The 27,813-nt window shown below is 36.7% G+C and overlaps 1 protein-coding gene across 10 annotated transcripts in view; it reads right to left on the bottom strand.

The window, feature by feature from the left end:
* Nucleotides 1-27,813, bottom strand: part of SYNJ1 (synaptojanin 1) — a 68,436-nt gene that overhangs the window by 35,854 nt on the left and 4,769 nt on the right. For 6 of the 10 annotated variants that reach the window (XM_064470784.1, XM_064470779.1, XM_064470762.1 and 3 more), the window contains exons 3-13: nucleotides 19,665-19,751; nucleotides 18,958-19,225; nucleotides 17,057-17,282; nucleotides 15,734-15,817; nucleotides 14,865-14,926; nucleotides 14,176-14,272; nucleotides 12,685-12,854; nucleotides 10,549-10,630; nucleotides 7,601-7,753; nucleotides 4,328-4,493; nucleotides 2,596-2,619 (exon numbers count right to left, since the gene is read on the bottom strand). In XM_064470784.1, coding sequence (XP_064326854.1) covers nucleotides 2,596-2,619; nucleotides 4,328-4,493; nucleotides 7,601-7,753; nucleotides 10,549-10,630; nucleotides 12,685-12,854; nucleotides 14,176-14,272; nucleotides 14,865-14,926; nucleotides 15,734-15,817; nucleotides 17,057-17,282; nucleotides 18,958-19,225; nucleotides 19,665-19,751 — 1,419 coding nt within the window. Of the gene's footprint in view, nucleotides 1-2,595; nucleotides 2,620-4,327; nucleotides 4,494-7,600; nucleotides 7,754-10,548; nucleotides 10,631-12,684; nucleotides 12,855-14,175; nucleotides 14,273-14,864; nucleotides 14,927-15,733; nucleotides 15,818-17,056; nucleotides 17,283-18,067; nucleotides 18,140-18,957; nucleotides 19,226-19,664; nucleotides 19,752-27,813 lie in introns of those variants that run through there. The other 4 variants (XM_064470799.1, XM_064470754.1, XM_064470747.1 and 1 more) reach the window with 3 other exon arrangements.

Below are 27,813 nucleotides of genomic sequence, written 5' to 3' on the forward strand. Positions count from 1 at the left end.
CTCTGAGCAAGTTTAAAAACAGAGCTTGGACTTTTATTCTTTCCACCTTAGATTCTTCTTTGTCTTTTGCAGATTTAGCAATTTTCAGCTTAATTTTAAGTAGTTACTCCAATAATTAATATTTGCTACCAAGCAGCTTTTAAGAAAAGCTGCAGAATTGAATTATTGCCTGTTTAACTTCTGACATTGTCATGAACCCGTAATGTGAAAAATCTTACCAGGATTGAATCTAACTTTAGCAGTGAACTGACAACACACTTATTACAAACATGAAATTCATACCTTTAAACTAGCAAGCTTTCTAAATTGTAGAATGACTCTTTTTCTAAATTAGAATAAACAGAAGAAACGACATTTTAATCTGTTTTCCAAAATACTGAATGAGCGAACTGCTTTTCTAAGCTCATGAGCCTCCTGCATACATTATTTTCCTACACATTTCTAGCTATTTATATTTTCAACAAAATTGTGTCTCAGTCTACAATGTAAAAAATCCAATTAATTACATTTTCTGTGATTCTGCAGCGAAAATACTTTAACTGCTGTTCATACTAGGCAGGCAGACATTTGGAAGTCAGTTCTACAAAAGGAATATTAATTTAAAATCCTTGGTGGGATATTTCATGCAACTGAACTTGAACTATTTTAGTACAACATCCAAATTACTGTAGATATGCTTCAAAAATGCAATTTGTATCCAGATCAACTCCACAGTGAAATGTTACATCAGGAGGTTAAAAAACAGTTGACGTGTGACTCTGCATGAGTTATAAGCTAGACTGATATAGTCTAGACAGTAACATCATCAATGACAATGTGACTGTTTACTCCAATAAACAGTTTTTAACACTGACAAAATGCCAGTGAATCAGTTCATTTCAGGTGTACATTACCTGTGTCTCAGATTTCACTAAGTACTTGGTAAGAGTTAAGTAGATACAGTAAAACACTAACAGAAAAGGCAAAGCTGAGATTAATATAAAGGGGGAAAAAAAACACATTTAAAGCTCAAAAGTACAGATTATGGTTGAAGTGGTTTTCCAAAGGTGGGGGGGGAAGAGGACTAAAAAAAGGAAGCTTTAAACACTTCAGATGTATTTGAATAACAATCTCGCCAACAACAAATCCTCATGCTTTCTTCCAAGTATCCTCCCCTGTCAATCTTCAGTAGCCGGGGCTAGTGGCTACTACCCAAGCACACAGGTTCAGGGGATACTGTATAGAACTTCACTATTCTCTTAAAATGGGAGACTTGTCTGAACAATTAAGAGCTTCCTTGTTTCTCTCTCTCCTCCTCTCCCTTCACCTTCCAAGGTATTAAGAACGTACTTTTTTGCTCTCACCCAGAAACTAAGCATCTGATCTGGTCTCACTGAACCTACTTCCAACAGGCAGCACAGTGAACCCTATTAAGGCAATAGCTCAGAAAGCGCCATTTAAATTTTCTCAACACATAGTAAAATCTGAACATATGAGCATTAGGAATATTTAAAAAAATAATAGTTTCTGGGAACAAGGAGATGATGAATTATTGCACAGCTGACAAGTATTCGCAGCTCTCCCTTAAAAATACATTTTTAATATATATATCTCTCACATCTCCCCAAGTGGAGCAGCTTCACACAAATAGCTTAAGTTACAACAAAAAGGAGAATTTCCACTGAGAATTAGAAGATTTTGAAAACAAAGTTCAAAGGCATTATGTTGCTTAGGTTGCTAACTTATTATAATAATCACTAAGAGTTTTCACTTTTCCTAAACTGAAGAGATCTTTCATGTAATTTTCCTCTATCTGGCTCATACTTACACATTCTTATTACATATCACTTCTTCATGTTCACAGAATTGCTGAATCCTCCAAAGCCAACCTCCCTTATTTTAAGCCCAACACCACAGACATTGGTCAAGATATTACTGCAATGTCTCAAAGTAGAAGAGTTAACTATAAAGTCCACTCTTCAGGCCTTCTCTTCACTGAGAATTTTACCTAAACAGATGCTCTAATACTTTCATTTTGTGCCACATGCAGAGGTAACCATGTCTCAGTGGTTTTGACTGTACTTTTGCTCCACAAACACAAGTGCCAGCACATTGTTTCAGATCATTCCAGGACAATGTTATCCTTTGCTGGGAGATATTATGAAATCAGCCTGTCTCACACAAGAACACAAGCCTTCTAACAGCAAATATGATGAAGTTACGAATTGTACCATAGAATTTTACCTCTTATCCTAAAGAAAATATTCAGACAAAACAAAAATACAGAAGCTCCCAAACCAGATTAAAAAAGCAAAATCCTCTACAGCTAGAATAAAGCATTTGCAAAAGTAACACCCAAAGAATTGTTTGCCTCTTCTCATAACTCACACCCAAGCACAACTGTAACATTTTTCACCCCTTATATTTTCTCTTTCCTTGTACTAAGGAGCTTTTCTTGGATTAAGGGATTTGGGGGCACAAGATTGCCAGATACAAACACTACCAGGAAAACATGAGCCCACAACCAAATATTATGCAAACAGGCACAAAAAAAAAAAAAGCCAGAGAAGAACAACAGCTGCTCAGATATTCACAGCTTAATTTACTATACTATACCTGATTGCAATGATTGCTCTGAAACTACGGATGCAGTAAGAAGGAAACAAGAAAAAAATTAGTCAAATAAGTAATTAATTTTAATTTTCCAGCAATATGTGAGAGAACATGCTGTAATATGCAATTTATTACACATAACCATTTGCATCAGTTAAAGCACACCTTTTATGCTGCAAAATCTAAGCTGTTCCACAACGGTATTAACAAATTCTCTTTTCTTGCTTTATTAATAATGGATTTACATATGATGAAGTATCTCTCTAGTTAATTCACCACCTAGCAGACAATGCAAAGACATTATGTTCAGTGAAGAGGGATTAAAGTTCCTCAGCTGACAGGAGCTTCAAATATTGAAAGGACAGTTTGCATTCACAGAGAAAGTAAGAAGACATGAAGATGACTTTCAATTCATTTTGAGGTGAGGGCCAATTTAACAGGTTTCGGATACAGGAAAAGTTACAATAGCACAAAACCTTGTGGTAAAGAAATGAGAAGAAAACATTCTTTCATGTTCCACATAGGAAATATATAAATACCCAGAAGATTAAGACTACAGTTGGGCAAGGTTTTTTTGTGTGCGCCACAGATTTGCACTGAAGCTTTGACACATTTTTCTAATTCTAGGTTGAGAAGTATTCAGGAGAAGGGGGGAAGGAAAAATTAAGAATGTTATTAATCCCTAAACCAGCAATAACCCACCATTTAGTACACTCATACCTGAGACGACTCAAATTTAAGTTCCTTCTCTGCCCAAGAATTAGCTCCTCTATTTTTTTATATCCCAGGACAGTACTCTAAACACAGCCCTGCGTCTGGCCCAGTTACTATTTCCCTGCCCATCAGACATGCAGAAGGATGGGACATGACTGTAGTCCTGGGGACCATGTAAGGCTACACCTCTGTTTGGGGATGCAGGATGCTGTGGTTCAGCTCCCTGTTCTGATTAGGTGAACCGCCTTCCTATAACCAGACCACCCAAGTCCCACATGGCTACTTTGCCTAAGCTGAGTTTCTTACTGAAATCTCTCTGATTTCGATGTAGAATTTCACCCACAGGCTGACAAGCTTTTGTGGTGCACACCTTCCTGGGAAAAGACTTCTCACAAAAAACCGTTTTGTGATGGAAAATTGGTCATCGGGAATTTTCCGATAGCTCCTGTTACCTTAAATTTTCTTCCATTACCAACCCCCCTTTTGTTGCTCAGTGCCTTAGAAACCAAAATGAAGGTAAATATCAGCATTTTTAAGCTTGAGACAAGAATAAATGCTTTCTATGTAGTTTAACACCATGGTGAGAATTTCTTCACTGACATAACAGATCAAATTAAGGAAGATATTTAACAAACAATAAAAACCCCTAATATTTTAATAAATCAGGATTTTTGTCCCCCAAATTCAGCACATAATTGTCATGATGAACACTTGCTATAAATGGATTTGAAGAACTGAACAGAACCTAACATGCATCTACAGTAAAGTTCTGACAAATAACGCTCCACAAATATTTACCTATTACACCACCAGACATCAACAAAATATAAACAGTAAAGAAATTACTGCAGCATGTTAGTTCAGTAATGTTAGTAAAGCAGAAGTAACTTTAATCTTTTAATAAGCCAACAGAACATAAAACAGCACTTATACTTTCCAATATTGCTTTGAAAACAGACTCCATACAGCTTTCTTACACCAAATAGTTATGAGACAGATTAAAATCCTGAAAGACACATACCGCGTAAACTGCTGGTGGTTAAGAGAGCCCGTGCTTTATCTGCTAAATCACTATTTAGGGTATTTCCCAATAACAAAACATCAATGGCCTCCTGCTTGGAGCTATCAAAAAAGTTATTTTGAATCGTTCTGGTCACAGAACGAGCACCATCCTTCAGCTTTCCAGCCTGTTAGGGAGGAACACGTATAAAATATTTTATGTTGGACACTGCTCACAATAACATTGGCAATATTCAGTAATGTATTTGTAAACTGCATTAATGATTCTAAACTCTACGGCAATTTCCTTCTTTAAGTGTTAAATAAAGTCTTCTGAGCCTACTGTACTATGTATGCTTTCCCCCGCCCCAAATGCTAAACACCACAGCAATACCTTCAAGGCATATCTAACAACCAGATTATTCCAGTTTAAATTACTTAAATTAAACAAAATACTGCAGGGAAGGGAATATTTTTTTTCCCCCTAAACCCTTGATCTTCAAAAATTAAATTGGTACAATGCCATGTTTAGACCATGATACGGGATTTAGGGCTTTTCCCCAAATAGTGAGAGATGAGCAAGCACTCGAGTCCAAATGTCATGATACATGACTATGTATGTGTATGTATATGCACATATAAGCATATTAGTTCAGAATTCACATTCTGAAATATTGAAAAAAGAGAGAGCTTCAACTTAGTAAGACACCTTAACTTTTAAAAATAACATGCAAGTCTCATGCAGTATCCCAGAAGGAACTTATAATCTATAGCTACATACATACAAAGACACTGTCGTTGCGCACCCTGCACACAAGTGGCACAACTGAACAGCGCCCAACTACCTGAACTAAACAAGAATCTCCAGGAGATGTCCTGCTACTACAGATATTCCCTGTGGGTCAGGCACCTAGAGGATAATGTAATCAACGTGTCATACAGTCTCACACTTGATTCAAAAACCAGCAGTGTTAATCTGCGTCCACAGCAGTGACAATGACAGGCACAAAGACATTTTCTTGATCACATGGTTTGTTGTGTCCTATACACATAAGTGTATATTGCCTGCGAGGTGTATGTAAGCACATGCTATTGCATGTATGTGAAATATAGACCGTAATCCATCAGGGATGCTGCATGGTATTATATTACTATAAATAATACTCCAAGTTTACAGCTTGCATTGTTCACGAAGGTCTCAAACGCATACCAAAAAAAAGACAAAAGCTTAAGAAAACCACAAAACTATCATTTAGTTCTATGAATTGTACTAGACAACAGGAAAGAAACTACTCTTTTGTCAAGGATAAGCAGTATTAAATTGGCATGATGATTTTTTGAAGACACTGTGGATGAGGTGCTGGGGAGCATACTATTGCAACAGGATTTTAATAGGATGCTGCTCCCTTTCTGTCAGACAACGTATAACTTATGACATGCTCCAAAAAACACACTCACCATTCACATATCAGGCAATTAATTGAAAGGAACCCAGAGAAAGCAAAAGAAAGAGTAGGTAAGGAGTTAGATGTAAGGAGTATTATAATACTTTAAAAAGGACTGTTTTTCAGTACAGAAACGTATATTGACACATTTAAGGTTAATTTTTTTTTTCTCTTATCCTAAATTTCCATATTTTTACTTCTAAGTACTCTTGGACTCTGAAGAATCAAACTGACAAGCAAGAGATGGAAGAATTTCAACCATCAAACTTTTCATTTGAGAAATGAGAACACAACTAACAACTTCAAAACTACATTCTAAAATATATTATCAGAGTACTCAAGAGGATACTGAGCAGCGACCTGGTCAGGTTTCACTGAAACAATGGCAAGTATTGTATGGCTTTGCAAGTATTAAGGATCCTCTTCGAATAGATGGACTTCTGTCAGGGACACCGTGTTTGCTTTATGAGATGTTGTTCTCATTAACAGTTGTACCAGGGCAGGGATCCTGAGTCATTATGAAGACAGCAGAGTAAATGTACTCTGTGTTTTAAACATTAAAAATGGAAGTGTAAATACAGCAAATGCATTTTACAAAGTAAAAAATTTAAGTAGCCAAGTGAACGGCAGAAAACTATTAATTTAGGAATTACAAACAAGTAAGGTTGAATGAGAAAGTCAGGAGAAGGGGAGACACCCCATAAAATACTTACTGTAGTTTTCCTGATGGTCTGGGTGACATTTTTGCAAGAAAATAAAACTAAACATCTTTAACCAAATTCCACTTTGTACTAAAATACAGGCAATTCCCAAATGAAAGTGTCTTGTATGCACCAATCAAGGGTAGACTAAGCACCATTTTTAAAAATTTTATTTATTTATTTTCCTTTTTTGTAGCTTACTGTGATGCCATGTGCAGAGAAGGACCCTGATACGGTCTGAATGAACAAGTGATGGAAAAAGGAAACAGTCAACTATGAGTACATAGTATATAATATGGAATGAGAAGCAGCACATTCTTGAATAAAAAGAATGGTATGAAAAGAGGTTCTTGAAGGAACTAAGGGCAAAAATTGTTATGGTTCAACATTTGTTTATCTTGACAGGTATGACCTGATAAGAGAAAGAATTACGGAAACAAAAAAGCAACAGTGTTAGAAGAAAAATAAAAGACAGCATGAGAAAAATCTGAACAACTCAGGCATCAACAAGGACCAAAGAAGTTGAAGAGAGAAAGAACATTACACTGTCATGGTAGTACAGAATTGTTATCACAATATTAGAAAGCAAGGTAGAAACAGAATTTGGGTTTTTTTCAGTAATTGCAAAACTAAAAAGAAATAGCTGGAGGAACATGCAAACAAAAAACACCCAGCTGCAACCTCTTTAATTTTAATGCTTAATAAATGCTAAAAGCATTTACAACGTCCAGTGAAACACATTTTAAAAGAAAGGCAATACAGTGAATGAAACTGAAACAATAGGAGGCAGAGGTACAGAGAGAAAAATGAAAATATTCAAAGAAACTAAAGCTGATTTGAATATACATTTTTTCTGAACTATGATCTAAAGAAATGAAAGTTTTGAGCCTTATCCTTTCCTACAGAATGGTGTTAATCTGGGAGGCATGGGCATGGATGAGAAAGAATGTACTGAAACAAGATCTGGTTATCAGCATAACCAACCTTTTTATGTTATTTTTTTTTTCTGGTCAGTCGGTTGGTTGGGTTTTTTAGGATTACAACAAAAGCACATTTTAAAAAAGAAAATCTCATAGTTGTTATATTCATGACAAATTTTTTAAAACCCATAGTGAATACTGCTGAAGTTTTAAATGAAATGTACTTTACCTTAGCTTTTCCTTCAAGGGCTCCAGTACCAGCATAAATTTTACTGACAGAATCACCATTCACAGACCACATGGATCGGAAAACTTCCTGAAAGCGAGTAACCAACTGAGGCTTCTCAGCTAATCCTAATACCTCCAGTTGTTTTGTTAGCATCTGCAACAGTTGAAGACAACATTTGCAAAAGAAAAATCTTTAAATGTATATATTAAAAGATACATCGTATTTTTCAGTGTATGGACAAAACCCCCCCCACCTTTGGTTTATATGTATCATTCTGAACAAACTGACACCATGACATGTTTGAAAGGCTGCATTGTACATGCAACTTTAAAAGAAAATAAAACACTAGCGATAAAGATAAGTAGTAATAAAGGAAAATAATTGTGTAGTTGATTTGTAAATATTTTAATCTAAAAATTCATTAGTTACAAGGTAAACTATTTTTGATTCTCCAGTTTTTCTACTTACTTAATATAGAATTAGAGCAATTCATGTTCTTCCCAAAGAAGCGTAATACCAAAACATACTGACCTCTGTTATCAAATACAGCAGCAGAGCTCTGTGATCAGTGAAATAGCAATGGCTTCTGTCATTCACTCTGTTTTCATGCATAACACCCTGCAATCTGTAGCCTTACAATCAATCTACCTGAATTAATTGTCTGTGATGCACAGCATACATTAAATGCATTTAAATTGTATACATATAATACATGTAAATGTATTGTTTTACTTTTAAGTAATTACTTAAATTTACTTAAATTACTTAAATTTGAGTAATTACTTAAATGTAGCATTATGCTCATGGATGTAAAATGGGACATTGTACCTTGTCTGAAATCCTGGTTTATGGATCATGATTATTTAAAAAAATCAAGTAAGTTTCTAGTGTTTGTGGCTAACAACATAATACAGAAAATAAATATAAAAAATAAAACTAAATTAAAAAATCTATTTTCAAGAGCTTTAAAAAAAAAAATCTTTAAAATCTTGAGATGTCCAATGGCAAAAAGGAGTCATGTAGAATGATGAACATAAAATGACATAAAGGCAAAATTCAGAAGGTTGGGCAGGAATTCACAAAAGTTACAACAGGAAACTTGCAGCCAAAATGAAGTAGAAATAAACAAGAAAAGAAGCTTCTGAAATTGTGTGCTTCATCTTGTAATTTTAAGTGGTCATCCAGACCTCAGTATTTGCTATATGAAGTATCTATCATGTTAGAAAAGTAAGAATTTAAATATCTTGTTTAAATAGAATCTTAAAATTAAGCAAGCAGCTCATGAGGATTTACCATTTTTGTTCTTATTAGTTAGGTTTATACTTTTAGTTCTCATAATTTAGCTGAAATCATAATTTAGCTCTCACTAAGGAAGAATTTGTCATACCTGGTCTAAAAACAAATGTCGATATTTAATCCAGTTCTTAAAAGGTTAAGAAAGGAAAAAAATACAGCGGCAAAGCTAAGTTTGCCATAGGTACTATATGCATTAAGAGTGTATAAAGATTTGTTCTTATGCCATAGAAATGTATTATCAGTAAAATACAAGAGACAGTGTTTCTCATGGCTCATTTAAGAGAGCCTAATTGCTTATGTCAAGCTTGCATTTCTCTCCGCAGTGAAATGTTAACCTCCAGCAAACAGATTCAGTCTCAGGAAAGACTTTAAGGTAATCATTTGTCTCTCCCGTGGCAAAGTCAATACAGGATGGACAGATACGCAGACTCCATAATGCAATACAATGCTGTGAGATTTTCAAAGCATGCCGCTACTCTTTTCAACACATGGTGAACTAAAAAGAAGTATTTTTTAAAATTTTAGTAATTAGAAGGTGTGACCCACTATGGTACATGCAGAGCTGAAACAATGGAGAAGAAAAGCATTAGATCTCTCAAACTGTCTTGCATCTGCTACAGTATGTAATGATGTTGAGTGTTAAAAGAAAAATTTCCAGAGTATTTGCATGAGGGTAAATAGTCCAGTATTCTGTTTGACTGAAACACCAATGAACTGCCAACAGTGTTCGCTTGGTAAACGCAGCAGCAAAGCACTACGTATTCCAGAATCAGAAATGTTTGTTCTACAGCCAATGGATTTTGCAGTTCTCACAGAAATTCCTCCTATACATGCTAAAACAAGAGCATTTTAATTAAATGAAATTCAGAAAACAAAAGAATAATCCTTTACTTAGTTTGATATTACAGCATCCATAATTTTTCTTTTTTAAATATGCTAATGATTTTATCTTTAGGAGTCAAACTTAGGTTATTAAGATGAATAGAGCTGTCAAAAGTTTTTCAGAGCTACTCTTTTAGCCCAATCAGTACTGTCTTACACCATCAATTCCTATCAGATTCTTGTGTTCAAGCTCTACTGTACAAGCCTGCAGGCTAGAACCTTTGTTTCAATAGCAAGCCAATATGCTGAAGCACAACCCTGCAGGAAGACTGAACCCCATGGTTAATTTCCAGCTACTCAACTGGAGTGTGGCAAAGCCTCAACCATGATATTGTCCTATGAAGAATTCACGGCACAGTGCTGTGGAAATATGAACAGAAGCTAAGAACAGTAATCCTACATGCTGAAGAGCTTCCTCTAACAGAGTAAATGTGAATGCAAGTGTTCTTGTGAAGGACTACAACACTACTACCTCTTCTAGTATTGCAAGCCTGAACCTTAACAGACATAAGAAACCGACACCCAAAAAAGAATAAACATTTCTCATAATGCTGCATGACTACTGTTTAATTACAACTGCTACACAACTACTGCTTCTTTAATGACTAAGATCTGGGTTACCCCAGAAGACGAGAAGTATCATGCTATAAATCAAACTGCCATCTACAAAACATAATTCATCTTTCATAGGAAAGGTAATGCTACTTTTACAGCCTAATTGCTACAGAAGCATCAGGAGCAGTTGTGTATCTGGACACTGTTTTTCCTACCTCTAAGCCAAAGAAAGCCTGCACGCTGTTTGTTCTATCCAGACAGTCCAAGCAGTTTGTTCTGACAGTACCACTTTGAGATCTGTGCCAAGGACAACGAGAGACAGAGAGAGAAAACAACTGAAATAACTCATTTAACACACATACCATCAACAAAGACAGGGACATCAAGATCTGAACCAGAATAGTAAATCAGGGTATTGTGAGTGCAATGTTACTGTCATCACAAGTACGTTTATAAATGCATCAGCGATAGAGGGTTAGCTCCAATAACAGCAGTGAATTTTGCAGCAGTGTTCACGATACAAAACCGATTTACTTTCTGCAAATAAAATGAGTTTTTCTTCAGTTTTTCTCAATTCTCCTTACTTGCTCAGTTAAAATGTTATGCAGGATTAAGTTTTCTTTCCAAACAATCCAGCTAACACACTTCCCAAGAATCTCAGAGGGAAATAACAACTCTTAGTTAAAACAAAAATGGAAAAAAAATGAGGGGAGTTCTTGGATTTGTTTAACTAAACTAAAAGTGACAGGAATTTGTGATAAAACTAAAGCCAATTTCAACCCCCCACTACTTTCTCTTTCCTCCCTAAATAAAAATTAAAAATAAGCCTCTCTCCCTTAGCTCAACAGATGCTTGAGGCCCTCAGGCACTCTGAACTGCTCCCCTTTCTTTGAGAGAAGCCCGTTAACTCATGCTGTAAAGCTCTCAGAAGGATCATAATAGGCAACATCCATGTTCTTCTTGCCTGGCTATGAGTACAAAATTCTGATGGCTCTCCCAATGATACACATACTTATTCTTTACTTTAGTCATTCCCACTACACACTTTGTCCAATTAAGTCAGTAAGGCTTCACCACATTTACTTGGAGATCTAACCATAAATTGTAGAAACTTTGAATAACTTTCTCCAAGATATTTTTTTTTCATTACTCTCTCTGTATTTGATTTGAAATCTAAAGCAACTTGCTATCTTTGTTAGGAAACAACCTGACATTCTCCAATGGATTTCGTCCATGAACTTATAAAAATCATCACTGTATCTTTTATTAACGCAATTCTTCAAGCTATCACAAGCCACAGCCTATTTTGCTTTCGTTCTATTGTCAGTCTTTTTGATGAGCGATAATATTATTTGAATCTCCATCAAAACCAAATGGTGTTCTCCCAGTACAAAGTGTCACACCACTTTTAAAGCTTTTCGGAGAATGGTCAGTGATGTTTTGCAGTGGAGATGGGACCTAAGCACCCTCCCACTAAATCTAATCTTATTCAGGCCTACTAAAACCTGCCCCTGGGGGATTTAACCCCACAGCCAGGTTAGAGCACAGAGCGCCACTGGAACCCTCTTTCCTCCTACTGCACTAGAAGATGAAACCCCACTGCATGTGGCACAACCCCCTCACTCAACAATTTGCTTGCTCACAGAGAACATCACTCAGCAGTTTGCTCTGTTATTAATTAAAAGAAGGAAGGCTGTGGAAGGGAGACGAGTAGGAATGTTGTCTATTTCTAGCCTTGCTTCCCTTTTCCTGTTGAGTTAAGCACAGCCTTTGGTCTAGAAAGAGGGGTGGGGAAATAAGGACAGAAGTACAAGTACAGCAGGACTGGGAAGTATGGAGCAGGGCAGAAAACATGCATCCCATTCATACTTTGTGGAGAACCGAATCCTCTCAAATGAGGGATCCAGGTGCAAACAGATTTAGAAAAAGATTACACTGAACAACATCAGCATTTACAACAAGCAGAAAATGGTATGCTCCATTGCCGAGACAAGTATGAACAACATTATACAGGAAGATGGAAAAATATTCATTCTTCAATCCCATGTGGGAACACCCAAGAAAAAGGACAATTGCCCGTTTTCACCAAAATCATGAGGTCAAAGGCCTAAAATTAAGTCATGCTCCATCAATGTCTCAGAGATACTTTCCATTAAGATTTTTAGAGCATATTCAGAATGAGACAAAATTTTAATGAAGTGACTCGTATTTCAGTTGTTGAGCATCATCTTGGATACAATAAAAACACAAGAGAAGTAACATTTTTTCTCTTATCTTCTCGTTAAGGGGTGAAAAGCATCCCAAAACCATAATTTAATTTGAAGACATTTATAGAAGTTATACACACAAACCTTTTAACTTCCTTTCCATCAAAATAAAAAAATCCACACTCTAAGAATTTCTGGACTTGAGGTTTAAGCACACTATGTAGTTTTTCTGCCTTTCCACCTTTAACCATTTGATGGTAGTCAAAGTTCACCATTTTGATATCAGCTGAATGTTCAGATGCTTTCAAATGGCTCTGACATGGTAAAGAGAGAAGAAAAAAGTATAAATATACCAATATCTGAACATATAGTAGTATAAGCTAAATAAGAAGCTACAAATATTTTTAAAGCCGTTTTATTACCTATCTTGTTTATTGCATGCTTTCTCTTAGGTAAAATGGAACCATTTTTTCCACTACTGTTCAACAAGACACTCAGAACTGATTAATATTTCACCTGTATTTTTTCTTGTCACAAAGTCAGTTTTTTCCTTACTATCCTAGGGATCAACAAGACAGTGTAGAGCCTCTTCTACTCTTAAAATGCTTTGATTTGCAAAGAGCTGTTTCAGTGGAAACCCATTTCAGTAACAGTCACCATTTTAGACATACCTGCCAGCAATGGGAACGGAGTAAATGCTCCATAAACTACTACTGAAAAAACCAGACAAATTATTTAGGTTGCTGTGGAGGGTGGCTTGAACAACACTTTCCCTAATATTCCTGGAAAAATCCTGCTCACACAATCTTTGTTGCCAAAGCTATGATCTGCATTGGGCACTGACGTGCATCTGGGAGGCACTACTGTCTCCTACCAGGATAGCTGGATACAGAAAAGATACTAGTGAACGGACTAAGATATTAAACCATTGTAATACAAAGGGAACAGGAAAAGTGGAAAGGGAAATAACAGATGGCTATTGACATGTTCTCTGGCTTCAGACAGAGCTTCTGAAATTGTTCGTATTTATGGACTACAACGTGACAGTTATTTTTAACCTTACTAGTGGGAATTCATTAAAATTGCCATTTATATTTAACATCTTCTGAACAAAAATTTCTATTTAATCATGAAGCAGCTTTTATGTTGAAATTGATAAACAAAAAAACCCCACAAATTAATTTTTTAAAAAATGTTAAAGAATATATCCAGGAATCCCAAGGGAAAGAATTTTAAAAGAAACATCACAGTTTGAAGTACCACAAAGTATCATTCATTTATTCACCAATTTTATAGTGCAAAAAATGATTTTGTTTTTTAAATGAAGCCACTAATAAGCATGAAATATGAAAATAACTGAAAATCCCTCAACATTGTCTATGTTGCTCTTATAATTTTTCAGTAAAGTAACCTATCTGAACATAATCAAACACTAATTGTATATAGAGCTTCTAAAAATTCATTTCATGGTATGTATCTTAAGCACTGCTTTTACGATAAATACAATTTTAACCACAAGTGATAGTTGCTCCAGAGCATAGCATACCTATTTCATTTTTCAAAGGTTATATAAAAGCTTCATTGCAAACAGGCAAATTCCAAGGATATGCACAGTGAGAGAATTGTCATACCCACCTGAAAAGCTTTGCTGAGCATGTGCTCCCCTTCTTTTGCCCCAAGTAAATTTACAATAATTTGCTTGCCATATAAATTTTTAAGAGTTTGGAAATGCCTGTTAACAGAACAAAAATTCCACGTTTGTCTTCTGGCACGCAGAAGCTTAACACAAACACCTGCAACACTGACCAAGATGCTGCAGAAACGTAATGGGTACTCTAATAACTGCCGCAAGCCTTTTATTATGTCATGTCCAAACAAATCAATATAACTCAATAATAGCCTACCACCATTGACTGCTATTTAATTAGGATAACAGCACCGATTTAACAACATACATTTAGTTAAAACCATAAGACTGTGAAGCTGAAGTGTCGTAGCAGGAATAAAATAAAAGTATAAATTTTACTTTTATACAGCAGCTGACAAATATAAATTATTCAATGTAAACATGCTATAATTTCTGTTTTCAATTTAACAAAGCATTTAACTATTCTAAATTTTCTTCAATCTTTTCAACAAAGCACTCAAAGGCACAAGAAATCCTGTAGAAGTTTGAAAAAGCTTCCCAGGCAGTTTGCTGCTTTGCTGAATCACACATTTGTATTGACAAAGCTTCCCACTTGGAATAACATATCCTATACCTCTGATGCATCACTTATCTGAGGTTTGTAGTGCAGTAACAAAAATTTAACACATTCTTTCACCTGTCAAAAGCTGGTGCATTCGCCTCAAAACCCCTTGACATTCTGACACGATGGGATCCCACCTATGACATGAAAATTACATTAAATTATTTGTCTTTACACATTTGATTAATAATTCTTCAAAGACCTCTTTTGATCCTAAATACAGCCTGAAAATTCATTTCCCTTTCTAAATTAAATCTCCAAAATTTATTCTGCTTGCTATGGCGTGCATTCTTTTTGTAGGCTTTTCTTAAATTCCTCTGCTTTTTTCTAAAAAAAAAAAAATCCCACTTCTTTGTATTTAATATATTTAATCATACAATCTAATTACTTCTTGTTGTAAGTAAAAGGCATGTAAATATTGCAACAGTTCTACTGCAAAATGCTTATAAGTCTAGTTTAAAGAACCTAGAGTCACTGTGAGGCATGAACTTTTTTAATCTTCCCTGGAAAAATTGTATCACAGTAGTAGCTGTTGATACAATCCCTCTTTCAAGAAAACTGGGATGAAATTATATTACAGTAGCTTTTGATCCATACTGACTTCCTGAAAAAACTTATCCTCAAGAACAATTCAGAAGAAAACAGCTTCTTTGGGTGCCCTTTGACAACCCATTTTAAAATAGCAATTTTAATTAAAACAGGAAAACTCAGAACTTCAAAGAGAAAACATCTAAAAAGCAATGGACATTCAAATATTGTGCAAAACTGCATTCAGAGACTCGAGAGTTGCAGAGTTGGTGAATTAAACAATAGCACCAACTTCCTCCCAAAGGATAACCTCATCCTGACAAGTAACTGTGCAGAAGAGCCTACATGCTACTCTAAGGTGTTTATAAGGACATGAATAAGAATTGTCTGTGTAATTAGATCTACCTCCTGCTTACCTGCAGGCCTGGCTGTTCCCAGAATAATGGAACAGATCCTCGAATCTGTATGAAAGATGACACGGAGTCATCTAAAAATATCACCTGTTAAGAATAAAAAAAGCATAGTATTAATAGGTATTACAGAGTGTAAAGCTTTATATTTCTTAGCCTTAGCTAAACGTAAATAAAATATATTTACATATTACATGTTCCACACTACAAGCTAAAATATTGTGTTCCCTAGACTTTTCTCTCTATCCCCTCTGAACAATTCATAAAAGAATTTCTGGCACTCTTATGCTTCCTTGCAGAATCATGATTCACAATGTCCGAGAAAATACAGCAAGCTTTTATTATTTGGGCCTGAATGACTTCTGTGCTAAGAGTAACTTGTTCTAAAAAACTTGGCGAGACCTCCCTGTAGGAAGTTGAAATGTACACCAATGCATAAAAAGTAATAATGCAGCCTACTGAGAACACCTGCACGGATTTTGTGCATCGGAATCCAAAATACAATGGTCTATTAAGTATACAGGAAAGAAAACTTTAAGTAAAATGATATGCCACGGTCATCTAGTGACATCAGCCTGCCAGGAAACTCGGACAGAAAAACTGTAACAACAGTGTTCTGATTAAACTCCTGAAATTGGGCATGTATAAGAAGAGCCCTTCCTGGATAAAATCCTACTGAAGTCACTTAGGCTCTGCAAAGAGTCAGTGAGTCAACCAAAGATACCTACTCACATGAATAGAGTTGCAGGAACAAGATCTTGGTAACCAGGTTATCGTAAGAAGTGAGCAAAGAAAGGCCAGCAAAGACAGATTTAATAGCTTCTTGCTCTTCTGTATAATAAGGGCAAAGATATGCAATCGAATGCAGTGGAATTACACTGACTTTAAAAACTGCCTTTCAAAGGAGCTGTGTTAGGTAACCATATGAATGCTTTTATCTTTCCTGAACCACAAGGTACCATATATTCGCCAAAAATCTCTTTTGCTTGTTTCTAAGGTCTTTTACTTTACTATTAGCTCAGGCCAAAAGAAGTCCACACTCAGGAGCCTAAAGGGAAGTACAGCCACCTGCAACAGTTCAGCTGATAGATAACAGCTTCTTAAGCTACTGAAGCACAGACCCATGCATACCCTTGCCCTAAGCTACACTAAAAACCAAGATCATCAAATTATGTAACCTACTTAGATTCCTTATTTAGCAGCCAATGAACTATTCCAATATCTGTTCGTTACAGACTTGCCCTGTAATCTGTTGATTTAGGGCAAAAAACTATCCACACACATGCTTGAGTTCATCAGCCAAGCAATGGGCACTGTAGCGTAACATACCTGCTCTGTTTCAACAAAATTAGCAACATGACCATCATCATTTGTTCCCCGGACATTAAATCTGGTGCCAGCCCGTTCACAGCTTAGTCGTGAAATGAGACAAGCCTTTGCCTGCTTGTGAGCTGCATAAATCGTCCTTATCTCCACTCCTCCACACATGAGACGTAACAACCAGTCATCACAGTTCACACCATAGTGCTTCAGATGTAAATGCAGTGACTGGTTCCTATCGGCGGGGGAAAAAAATTAAAATAACTGGAAAGAAATAAAATACAGCTCAAATTGTTAAGCCAGCTACTAACTTTTTATATTTTATGCCTACTACTACAAATAAAAAAAGAAAATATGCACGTTATTATTTTATGACATAACTCTTATTTAAACGTACTTGAAATAGCAAAGTTTACAAGAGAACAACTTAAGTGTTTGCACAGTAAGAACATGGGGGGAAGCCATGAATTCTAATGACCTTAAAAAATAACTCTTATAGCCTCTGCTCTTCACGCAGCAAAAAACAAACAAACAAACAAAACCCAAAAATAACAACAATAAAAAAAACCCAAACCACTCCAAGCTTGTTTATATTTCTCCACTCAGCCTCGCTTCGAGAAGTCAAAGATTACGGACTCTGGGAAAGCCAAGTCAGAATTCCAATTACGGGGTTACTTTTTGTGACGGGTAAAGCGCCACTCAGTTTCACACCACCATAAAATAAAGCTAGAAAAAAATTCTTGTCAGTATACACTGATTATTTCTATTATACGCCACCATAACACATCACTTGCCCAGACAAGCTTCCAGGAGTACATTCATAACCAACTGATTTTCAAATTTCTGTAAATAACAATTTCAGGGTTAAGTGTTGGTACACTATATACTGCATATACTGTTCTCTAATACCAATTACTGCTCAAATGAAAGATCCAGTATGGATACACCTGTGCACTAAATAGTACCGATCAACACTGTAGTAAGACTGAAGTTTGAGTTTTGTGAGTTTTTTTGTTTTACCTCACTCTAGTGGGGCTTGGCTTTTGATCTTCTTTGGAAACATTCACTTGTATAAAAAGTAAGTAAAGTTTTCTGCATAGCAAAGAAAAGTAAACTCTAGTAAGACGGCTGGTTTTGTCACCGCCCAGAAAATTCTACCATAATTGCAAATAACATATTTGGTATATAGGTTGAAGCTATTCCCTTTTATTTTAGCCTTTTCATTCTAAACTTCCAATTAAAAAAAAAACCAGCAACTTATCAAACACATCAGTTCAAACATTAATGAAGATTTAAATCCCATGAATCAAGTATGCATTGAATTTACAGAGAAGTATTTCTAAAATATTCTGTAAAAAGACAGCGAGTTCAGCAGCCAAGCAATGTGCACTGTGTAGCATAGCCTGCTTGCTCTGTTTCAACAAAACCAGCAACATGACAGTTACCTGTGTAATAAAACTTTTAAAGCCCTTTTATATGTTGAAACCAAGTTGGAAACTATATATAAACAACACACCATTTTAGAATCCAGAATCTTCAAAAGATTAAAATTTTCTTTAAAGCTCCATTACCACATTCATTTGAAAAAACTGACACACTTGATTAAGAATTAAGAGATACCAAAGCTGAGACACAACATCACAACAACTGTTTGGATCAAAGCATAATACTATAAGCAGTTAAAATCTGTGTCTTCCAATTAAGAAACTCTAAGTGGCCATGGAAACATTGTATCATTAATAACATACTTATGACCTTAGAGTTAAAATAATTCTATTCTACCTCATCAACATTTGTGGGACAAAGGTGTACATTTAAGAGCTGATAAAGTATAAAAACTTGCCACAGATTATATAGAGAAATGCATGCCTGTACAAACTAATGTCTGATAAAATGCATTATGAACTCACCAGAAAAACCTATTGTCAGTGGTGTGCTCCTGCATGCTGCGGTGAGCGTTGAGACTAAGATCTAAACTGACACCAGTTGCAGACCATGCAAAATAAAAGTTTCCCGAGTTCAAAACTTTGCGCACTTCTGAAATACGATCCTCATCTGTTGAATCGATTCGTAACGATACAAATTCAGTGGAAGTAACTCGAAAAACTTCAGAGTCTTGAATCTTTCCCACAGACATGCATCCTGTTACTAGAACCAGATAATGTAACAATGTGTCTCCTGTAAAACAAGAAAAGGCATGTGTAACACAATCTCACCGGAACGTGACTTTGATGTGTATATATATATACAGACACACACACACATATATATGCATGCTTAAATGCACAATCTGACCCCAGTTTGCCTGAAAAAAAGTACAAAAAAACCCCAAACCAAGAGCATCAAGAACTCATTCTCAAGTTCTACAGAAGAAAAGGAAACGCAAACAGAAGAAACTATGCTGCAAATAACAGGGACTGTGAAAACGGAAGTTATTTTTGTCCACTCCCTCATTTCTGGGAATGCTCCAAACTTGCAAGTTACTCTACAAAGACAAGAAGTAAAAAGAAAAGAGCCCAGTTCCTGTTGTGAAGATGCTGCGCTGTGCAGTTTTCTACAGGAGGAGCACAATTTTCTTTCCCAAATTAAAAACTACGGTCTTGCATATTATACTCACCCAGGTTTAACCTTAATACACCCAAGAGCCCATATGCATCCATTACTTTGGAGTAGGTATTCTTGATTGTGTCTTTTTCTGCAGAAGCTATGGAGAGAAAACATAAGGTTTTATGATATAAACACCACGGCAGAGAGAATGAGTCCACTCTTAACTGAAAATCCAAGAGACTACAAAAGTAGCATTTACGTGAAACTTCTGGAAAGAAATCAATATGTATAAGCATATGGCATTTTATAATGGAAAATGAGTGATTTTATGACCAAGTATGATCATGCTATGTTTTTAGGCAACAAAAAGATGACTTGCAAAAACTCCAAGTGATACTAAAGGAGAATGTTGGAATTTTTAACATCATAGTCATCTGTTAATATAAAAAGCATCTAAAACACAGGCAAATGAGTTCCATTATAATGTTCTCCTGTAATTAGTTAAAATTAGAGTTGTACTAAATGCTGCTTTTTAATGAAAAAAATTATCCTTTTTCTCCAAGAATATAACCGTGATGTGGCAGTATTATTTCCAGATAAACAAACAAGGTTATCACAAGTGCATTTTAGCTAGTTTCAGATATATTCCAAGGAAATCAAAACTCTTGCAGGTCCACAAGATAACAGAATTTAAAAGCCATGTCTTAGATCAGGAAAACACAATTTTCAGACATTTTTGAAAAAAAAAAAATTGTAATATTTTTAGAAGAAACGGAAGTGTATATACCATTATTCACCTGGGAATTAATGTTCGTGTACACATCAGAACTTTAATCAGCACTTGAAAAACCAGGCCCACAAGCTTGACTGCACAGCCAGGTGACAGAGATGCTGCAGAGCAGAAACCAGATCCCACCTGCCCTGAGCTTTTGTTCATGACTGAGACTGCACTTGAAGTGCAAAGATCGATAATTCTAGCTGTGCCACTGGATAGACATGGATAGAGATTTCTGGATCACCAAGGATCAGCACCTCCTCCCTCATCAGAAATGATCTGCTTATTAATTTTCACTTTGGTACTAAAAAAAAATAATCAGAATTTGACATATAGAAGAGCGTAAATCAAAATACCTATTGCCCTGGCATTCTGCTGTGCTCTCTCACATCGGCTATATCTTCTTCAGAATTGCTCTTGTGAATCTTTCTAATGAGTATTCGCTAAGCTTAGCATAGCCCTGCCTGTGCAACAAGCCTACCCCTTCTGTTCAAATGTCTGCCAGCTTTATTTTTAAAGTGGATCAGAAACTCCAATATAGATGAAACAATTATTTAACCTCAGCCTGAAATCTAAGCTCATTCAATGTTTTAAAAGACATTGAAGCATTTTAAAAAAACAACCTTCTTTAACTATTTGTACTGATATGCTGTATTCCTGTAATCCAGATGTTAAAGACAAGAGAGTTATAGCAGCATGATTATTTCCAAAGTCCTCACCCATAATGAGCGTTAAGACTTACAGCCAATTTAAACACATTTTTTACAGACAGTGATTTTGTCAGCATCACCAAACTGTGTTTTTCTTAACCAGATCACCATCAGGCTGGAAGGAAAAACTTCTAAACTTCAAAACCTAGTTCTTTCAATCCATTTTTCCAGCAAGCATTTAATTATGTCAACGTACTCTTCTAAACTCAACTTTTGGTAAACAGAGAACTGCCATGTTCTTCTTTCAACATTTCACATTATTAATGAAAGATGAGGTCTAGTTTCAAGATTTTTGCAGGATTTTTCTTAAAGGCACCTACCAGCATTTAATGACATTTCAGAACAATGGCTTTTCTGTATTCTATGGATTTATTCCCTTTTTCCATTGCATAAACACCCGTCATCCTTGCTAAGCCTTAATAAGTAAATGCCTGAAGTAAATTAAGTAATACGGGCCTTGCAAATTCAGATCAACAAAAGAGGCTACTGCTAATAAAGCGGCAAAGGGTTGCAAAAATGAGGACAAAAAAATGGAAATAGAAAAACTTACTGTCACTAGTCAATTATTATTTTCTTAACAAAGCACCCAAGCACCAACCAAAAGCACTTTATGCCACATTCTCCAGTTACTTTAGACCTCATACAGTCTGAACTCTGAGAAAAGCTTTTCCACAGGGGGCATGTAAGGATTTCTACCTCACACTGCCTGCACTTTTCATATTTTTTTTTTAAGGCCAGAATTGGCATGGGAAAATGGCAAACATCACACGCCTCAGAAGATTTACTTCATCCATCCTGCCCTGGCCCATCCTAACCTACACCCAGGTTTCAGCCACTGCCTCGGCAGAACCCAGTCTAGGCTCAAGGTGCATTTACCAGGCCCTGCAGCAGGGAGCCAGGACACAGAAGAGCTTACCTGCAACACGCTCCTACCACCCCCCCATAAGGAACATCATGCCTACTATGAGTTACAACTTTATAACATAAATTCATAAGGCTTCTTCCCCTTCATTGAGAGCCCCATTTGAACCTCTAGACGTCAGCGTCCACAAAATCTGAAAGAATTATGAAATTTGGTGATGACTGATATTGGCCAATACCGAAGGATAAAAAATGGTTAACACATAAACCTGCTTTTCCTTAAGAAACTGAGCTAAAAAGAAAGCAGCCACAAAAGTAGCACCAACAGCAGAAAAGGGAGCAGCTCCACAGCACCGCACTGCCACCTCGTCCCTACCACAGCAGCACCAACCCACGCTATGCAGGGATGTTTTGGATGGTTGACTGCAGCAGTGCTCAGGCTGCTTTTGGGGTAATGCACAATAAGGGACACCCCACGATCTGGAGTGCTACAATATCAAGGAAAGGCACTTGCGTTTTCTGAAAACTAAGGTTAAATCGGGAACAAGACACAGCTATATCACACTCCTTTCTATTTTCTTCCCTTTGAACTGTTGGGACACTGTGGGGATCAGGATCTCCCTGGGGGCCTGGGAACTGGTAGCCGTGGGGGCATCCCCAGGGAGACAGGGCAGGCTGGGGGCAGCCCCAGTCCAGGACACGAGGCACCTCCATGGGGACGGGGCTGAGGCCAGCCCAGGATGTCAACCTGCAAGCAAGGGTCAGCCCGGTGAGGGTAACCAGGGCCAGATACAGTCCCAGAATGGCCAAGCAGGCCATGGGGGCAGGGACAGGCAAAGGCTGGGCAGGGCTGCGGAGAGCTAGAGACCAGCACTTTGCTGCAGCATCTTTGGGGCAGGGACTGACAGCCCTGAGGGGACTGCAGTGGGGTCCTGAGCTGTGGGCAGGGAGGGGGAAGCCCCAGGGGAACTGGGCAGCAACAGTCAGGGCTGATGGTATCCTCATGGCTCTGACATGAAGCAATCATGCTATGAAAACATGCAAATTGTTTTACCAATAGTTTAGATCAAAAGTCCATTTAGCCTCCAAACATTTACAAGAATTTCTTGAGCCAGCATCTCCACCAGTACTAGCAACAAGGATACCTCTCATTAACGGATGCTAGAAGAAAAAAAAAACGAAATGCCCATGCCAGAGTGTAATCTATTACTGACTGCCACTGCACACGGCATTTCCCATTTCTGAAGATACCAAGAGTAAATCTGCAGGTTTTCATATCACTCCATACCAGACAGTGTTAATAACCTAAGTGCTCTGGAACCATCCAGATTCTCCCCGTAAGTATCATATTTGACTCTTCCTTCTTCACCAGAGCAGTGAGCTTCATGAAGATCTATGCTCTCTCACTTCATTCAGCACGCAAAGTCATCGGATACAGCCAGATATGCAAGAGCCACTGAAGTTACAGAAATACATGGCTAAGACCCCATCACTATAATATCTTACATTCAGTGTATGCAAAGCCAAGTTTCAGTTTCCTCTATGAATAGCTGAAATTACCAACTGGGTGAACTACAGCTTGGAAGTTAAACTGCAGGAAGGCTAAGGTAACCCTGACAGAAGGGAAGAGCATTTCCAAGAGCATTTCCTCATTTCCTCTGTAACATTCTTAACGAATAAGAACATCACTTCACAGAATGGTAGGTTGGCCTGCAGCCATGAGAACCCTTTTGACTTTGATTTATGAGCTCTGTATCCTGAAAAAGATGCAGCTAATATAAACATGCACTCAGAAAAACATAAAGTCCTACAAATTAATGAACCTATTTCTCCTCGAAAAATTGACTTTTCTATTTATTCGTCTTTAAATAGCTGGAAGTAAGGGAACACAATTAAGGCTGTCTGAAAAAATATGAAACTTTGTATGAAGAATTAATTAAGACATGCAACTTCAAAAGACAGAAATTACCAGCTGGAATGACAATTTTCATCCATAACACTGGACTTAGCAGGTTTTAAATTATACTGTAGAGGAGCACTAAACAGTGGACAATGCAAGCATACATATATCTGTATTTAAAGATGGACACAAAACATTATGAGGCAGTATTTCTTTTATTACCTTGTGTCAGTTCAGATTTAAGCAGAAAGGAAATTAAAAGCAGCTTCTGCTTAACCCACTGCATTAATTAGATTCAAGTTGATTAATTTCTAAAACAGAAATAATGACTCGCTATTTAGCAGTACAAAAAAAACCACAACACTTTTAATGTGGTTTTCAGGTCAAGTTGTAACGCATTCTTGTAGAAAGCCTGCAAGCCTCATTTGCAGTGTCAAGAGAAAAAGAATAAAATAATTTCAAGTCAACCTTTATCAAAAATTAATAGGTCACAGTATTTTAAAATGTTAACATCTCATTTGTTCCAAGTTAAATCACAAGTGTGCATCTGCAATAATCACACCTTATCAACCACTGACTCATTTAAAAAAGGTGACTGATTAAAATATTTTAGAGGGATTATGTCAGCTCTCTTACTGTTATGCAAATGGAATCCCATTTAAAATCCTGTCTTCAGGACAACTTGGTTCAACATTTATTCTGCTTAATTACAGATTAGAAATTAGGTTTTCAATTTTAACAATTATAAAGCTAAGATCACGTTAAAAGTTATCATTTAGGCTTTCTACAGTTATATTCTCTTCTTGGTGGGTTTACAAGGTGCCATGATGACACGCTGTGAGTTAGTGGCTACAATTCCCAGCTAGAACATGGGACACTGAGCTAGGAACAAAGACACGCCCCTGAAATTATGTGCAGTTCCTTCAGAAACAAGAATTCTCATTTAAGTTAGACGAGAAAAAGCTTACGCTACTGACACTTTAAAAAGTTTAAAAACCTTTAAAAGTTTAAAAAGTTTAAAATATTATGAAATATTCTTACACAGTTTGATTTTGAGCTTTTAAGACTGAGGTTTTCAAGCTTTTTGTCAAATTAAGACAGTTAACTTCCAGTATTTAAATTAAAGCCAACACTTTAATATTACCACATAGGTGACATTAAAATCAGAGTGGAGTCACCACTTTCATTTATAAATCAACCAACTGAAGAACCATTTTAATTCTTATGATAGTCTGCTGACAGGAATAGATGCACAGAAAACTGGACGACAGCTGATATTTAAATCTGCCATAATTCATACAATATTTGCTTTGAATTAATAGGATTTTTTCCACCCTATTTGCTAGTTCAAATTACAAAGTACCATTATTCCCTTCACAAAGACATTTATATGTTACCATAATCAACAAGTATCTTAAGATTACAGGGAGGAACACCCAAATAACAAATCACCTCCACCCAGCAATGAAAAAAAAAACCCAGACATCTCTAGATGTTAGCAGTTATATTTACATACACTAGGAAAAAAACCCACTGTTTGGAAGAACGACAAAAAAAAAAAATTTGCTCATCTGTTACAATAAAAGGCTTGGTTGCTTTAACACCACTTTTCAATACTATGCAAATTTATTTCGCAAAATGTATCATTTCAACTAAAACCACTGACAAGGGGGAAAAAAAATAAACTGAGGAATAAAAGTGTGAAAACAAAGCTGACCTATGTTAACAGCCTACAAGCCCTTCCTTTCCATCAGATTTGGGCCTTCTGACCCTGTTACGTGTTCTCTACTGAAAACAAAACTTTATAGCACCAATAATCTACAAAGATTTTCTTCTAATACTGAATGCTTTGATTAAAATATAGTTATTTTACATGAAAGCCAACAGTTGAATATTTTGCCTGTACAAGACAATTCACAAAATTACAAAATTTTCAACTGAAATCCATGCTAGCACATAAAAAAGCTACCAAATTACCTGAAATGCATAAATGCTAATTAGTTTTTTCTGAATTATGTCTGAGTAACTCCAGGAGTATGCAAACTAGGCTTCTGAAGAGACAATTAGCAAGACCTATCATTCACTGGATGGCCAGAGGGGTAAAGCCAAGACTTTTAGTATCACATGTGCTACCGCAGAAAGGAGAATTTACTGAATTGAAAAGGGAATATTTATAAAGAGAATTATTTGTTGTCAGTGAAATCCCTTGTGAAAATTATGCAAAGGGCTGTGGTACACATACAGAATAGTCTATCTTAAGGAGCAAAAAGCCTTCAGATTCTGTTCTAAGTAACTTATTTTTAATATTTCCAGAACTGTGGACCAAATTCTGGCAAATCCATTATGCCATTCAAAGAGGTCATAGTCCTCCAGGCAAGAGTTACTGTCTCCACCAACTTCCTGGGAAGATTCTAACTGTACTTCTTGTGCTTTTCAAAGCATGCTAGGCTAGCATACATGGTCTTTGTTAAACCATGTGATTTTGTTGGAAATGCCTGGAAAGCGTTGAGGGGAACATATTCCCAGTAGATTTGAAAGGACAGTGAATTCTGGCAGAATCCTAAGAAAGGCACCTGGTGACAGCAGAACAGGTTACAGCCAACAGCCTCCTCCACCAGCACGGCTGCCCCTGGCATCCACTGTAGCTGCTGCTTCCTTGCAGCTTCTAAGGTGTTTTAAGATACTGTTTAATGGGAAGGCATAGTCTGGAAGATGACACGTAACCAAAACAGTAATAAAGACAGGAAGGTGAAATTACTATTTGCCTTTGCATCCTAGTCCCTTCACGCTGGTCCCTTCAAACTGGCTTCAGATGAATATAATATTACATCAAAATATGTTTAAAAATTTTTCTGCCACACCCTCGATTTGACCTTTCCTCTCTAACAGAAAGACACTCTTTCCAGAGGATAAATCACTGCTTAAAGAATTTTAATTCTTATTATTGGACCTTTATATAGGCATATAAAACAGGAAAACATTTGTATTAAGCTTATTTTATAGGATCCCATAATGAAAAACAGAATGTAGTAATATATTTGGCCATATTCTCCTTCCCTAGTTAAGGGGGATGTGGTCCCACTCAAAAATCTGTATAAACGTTATCGTGTGGGTGGGGAGAATCACGCAGTGACAGTTCATTACTGGTGGCAGCAAACACCGAAGGAAAAAAACCCACAACTGTGGTTGTGAGCACACAGAATGTAACCCTCCTTAATAATTATGTACATATAGCAGGCACTCATCAAATGTATCTGTCAGTATTTTTCTTTTTGGGGTGTCTAAGCTTCCTCAAGCACCATATCAACTTCAAATTTCTTGCAAAATTAATATATCCCATCTATTGCTGTGGATAGATAATAGCATATCTGCTTCCCCACCCTGCCCCCCACTCCCCAAGAATGCAGTGTGGCAGAATTTTGTTTTTAAAAAGAATGTGAATGGATGAGAGAGTAGCACTGCTAACCACGACTATGAATACCAGCATGCCCGCTACACACAGGTTATTACAGCTCTTTCTTCATCTAGCTCTACAGAAGGCTCAGGGCAGGCATAGCGCTTCTTCCTGTTCACAGCCACTCCCTTCTCAGCTTTGCCGTAAGATTGAAGTCAAAGGATGTGCATGAAGCTCCTGCTCTCTCCACTCAGGGCTCACTATTTTCCCAGACGACAGAACATTCTCCTTTACTCATTGCAGGCGACAGGAGTAAAGATAGCTTCCCACTCATTTCGTTCTGACTCACCAGAGAGGAACAGGGAGAGAGAACACCCCCCCTGCTTGGTCAATGAAATCTTCACAGGTAAGATATCTCATTAGAGAGTCCTATTTCAAAGAACAAATATACTGTCTATTTTATATGTCAAATAAGAAAAAATAGATCTATGACATCCTCCCACCAAATTTTAACCAAATCTGCAGTGAAGCTGCTGACATTTAAAACTCAGTGCTCTTACAAGGCCTTGAGAAGCAAGT

Source organism: Phalacrocorax carbo, chromosome 1 (genome assembly GCF_963921805.1).
Source record: "Phalacrocorax carbo chromosome 1, bPhaCar2.1, whole genome shotgun sequence".
Lineage (NCBI taxonomy): Eukaryota > Metazoa > Chordata > Aves > Suliformes > Phalacrocoracidae > Phalacrocorax > Phalacrocorax carbo.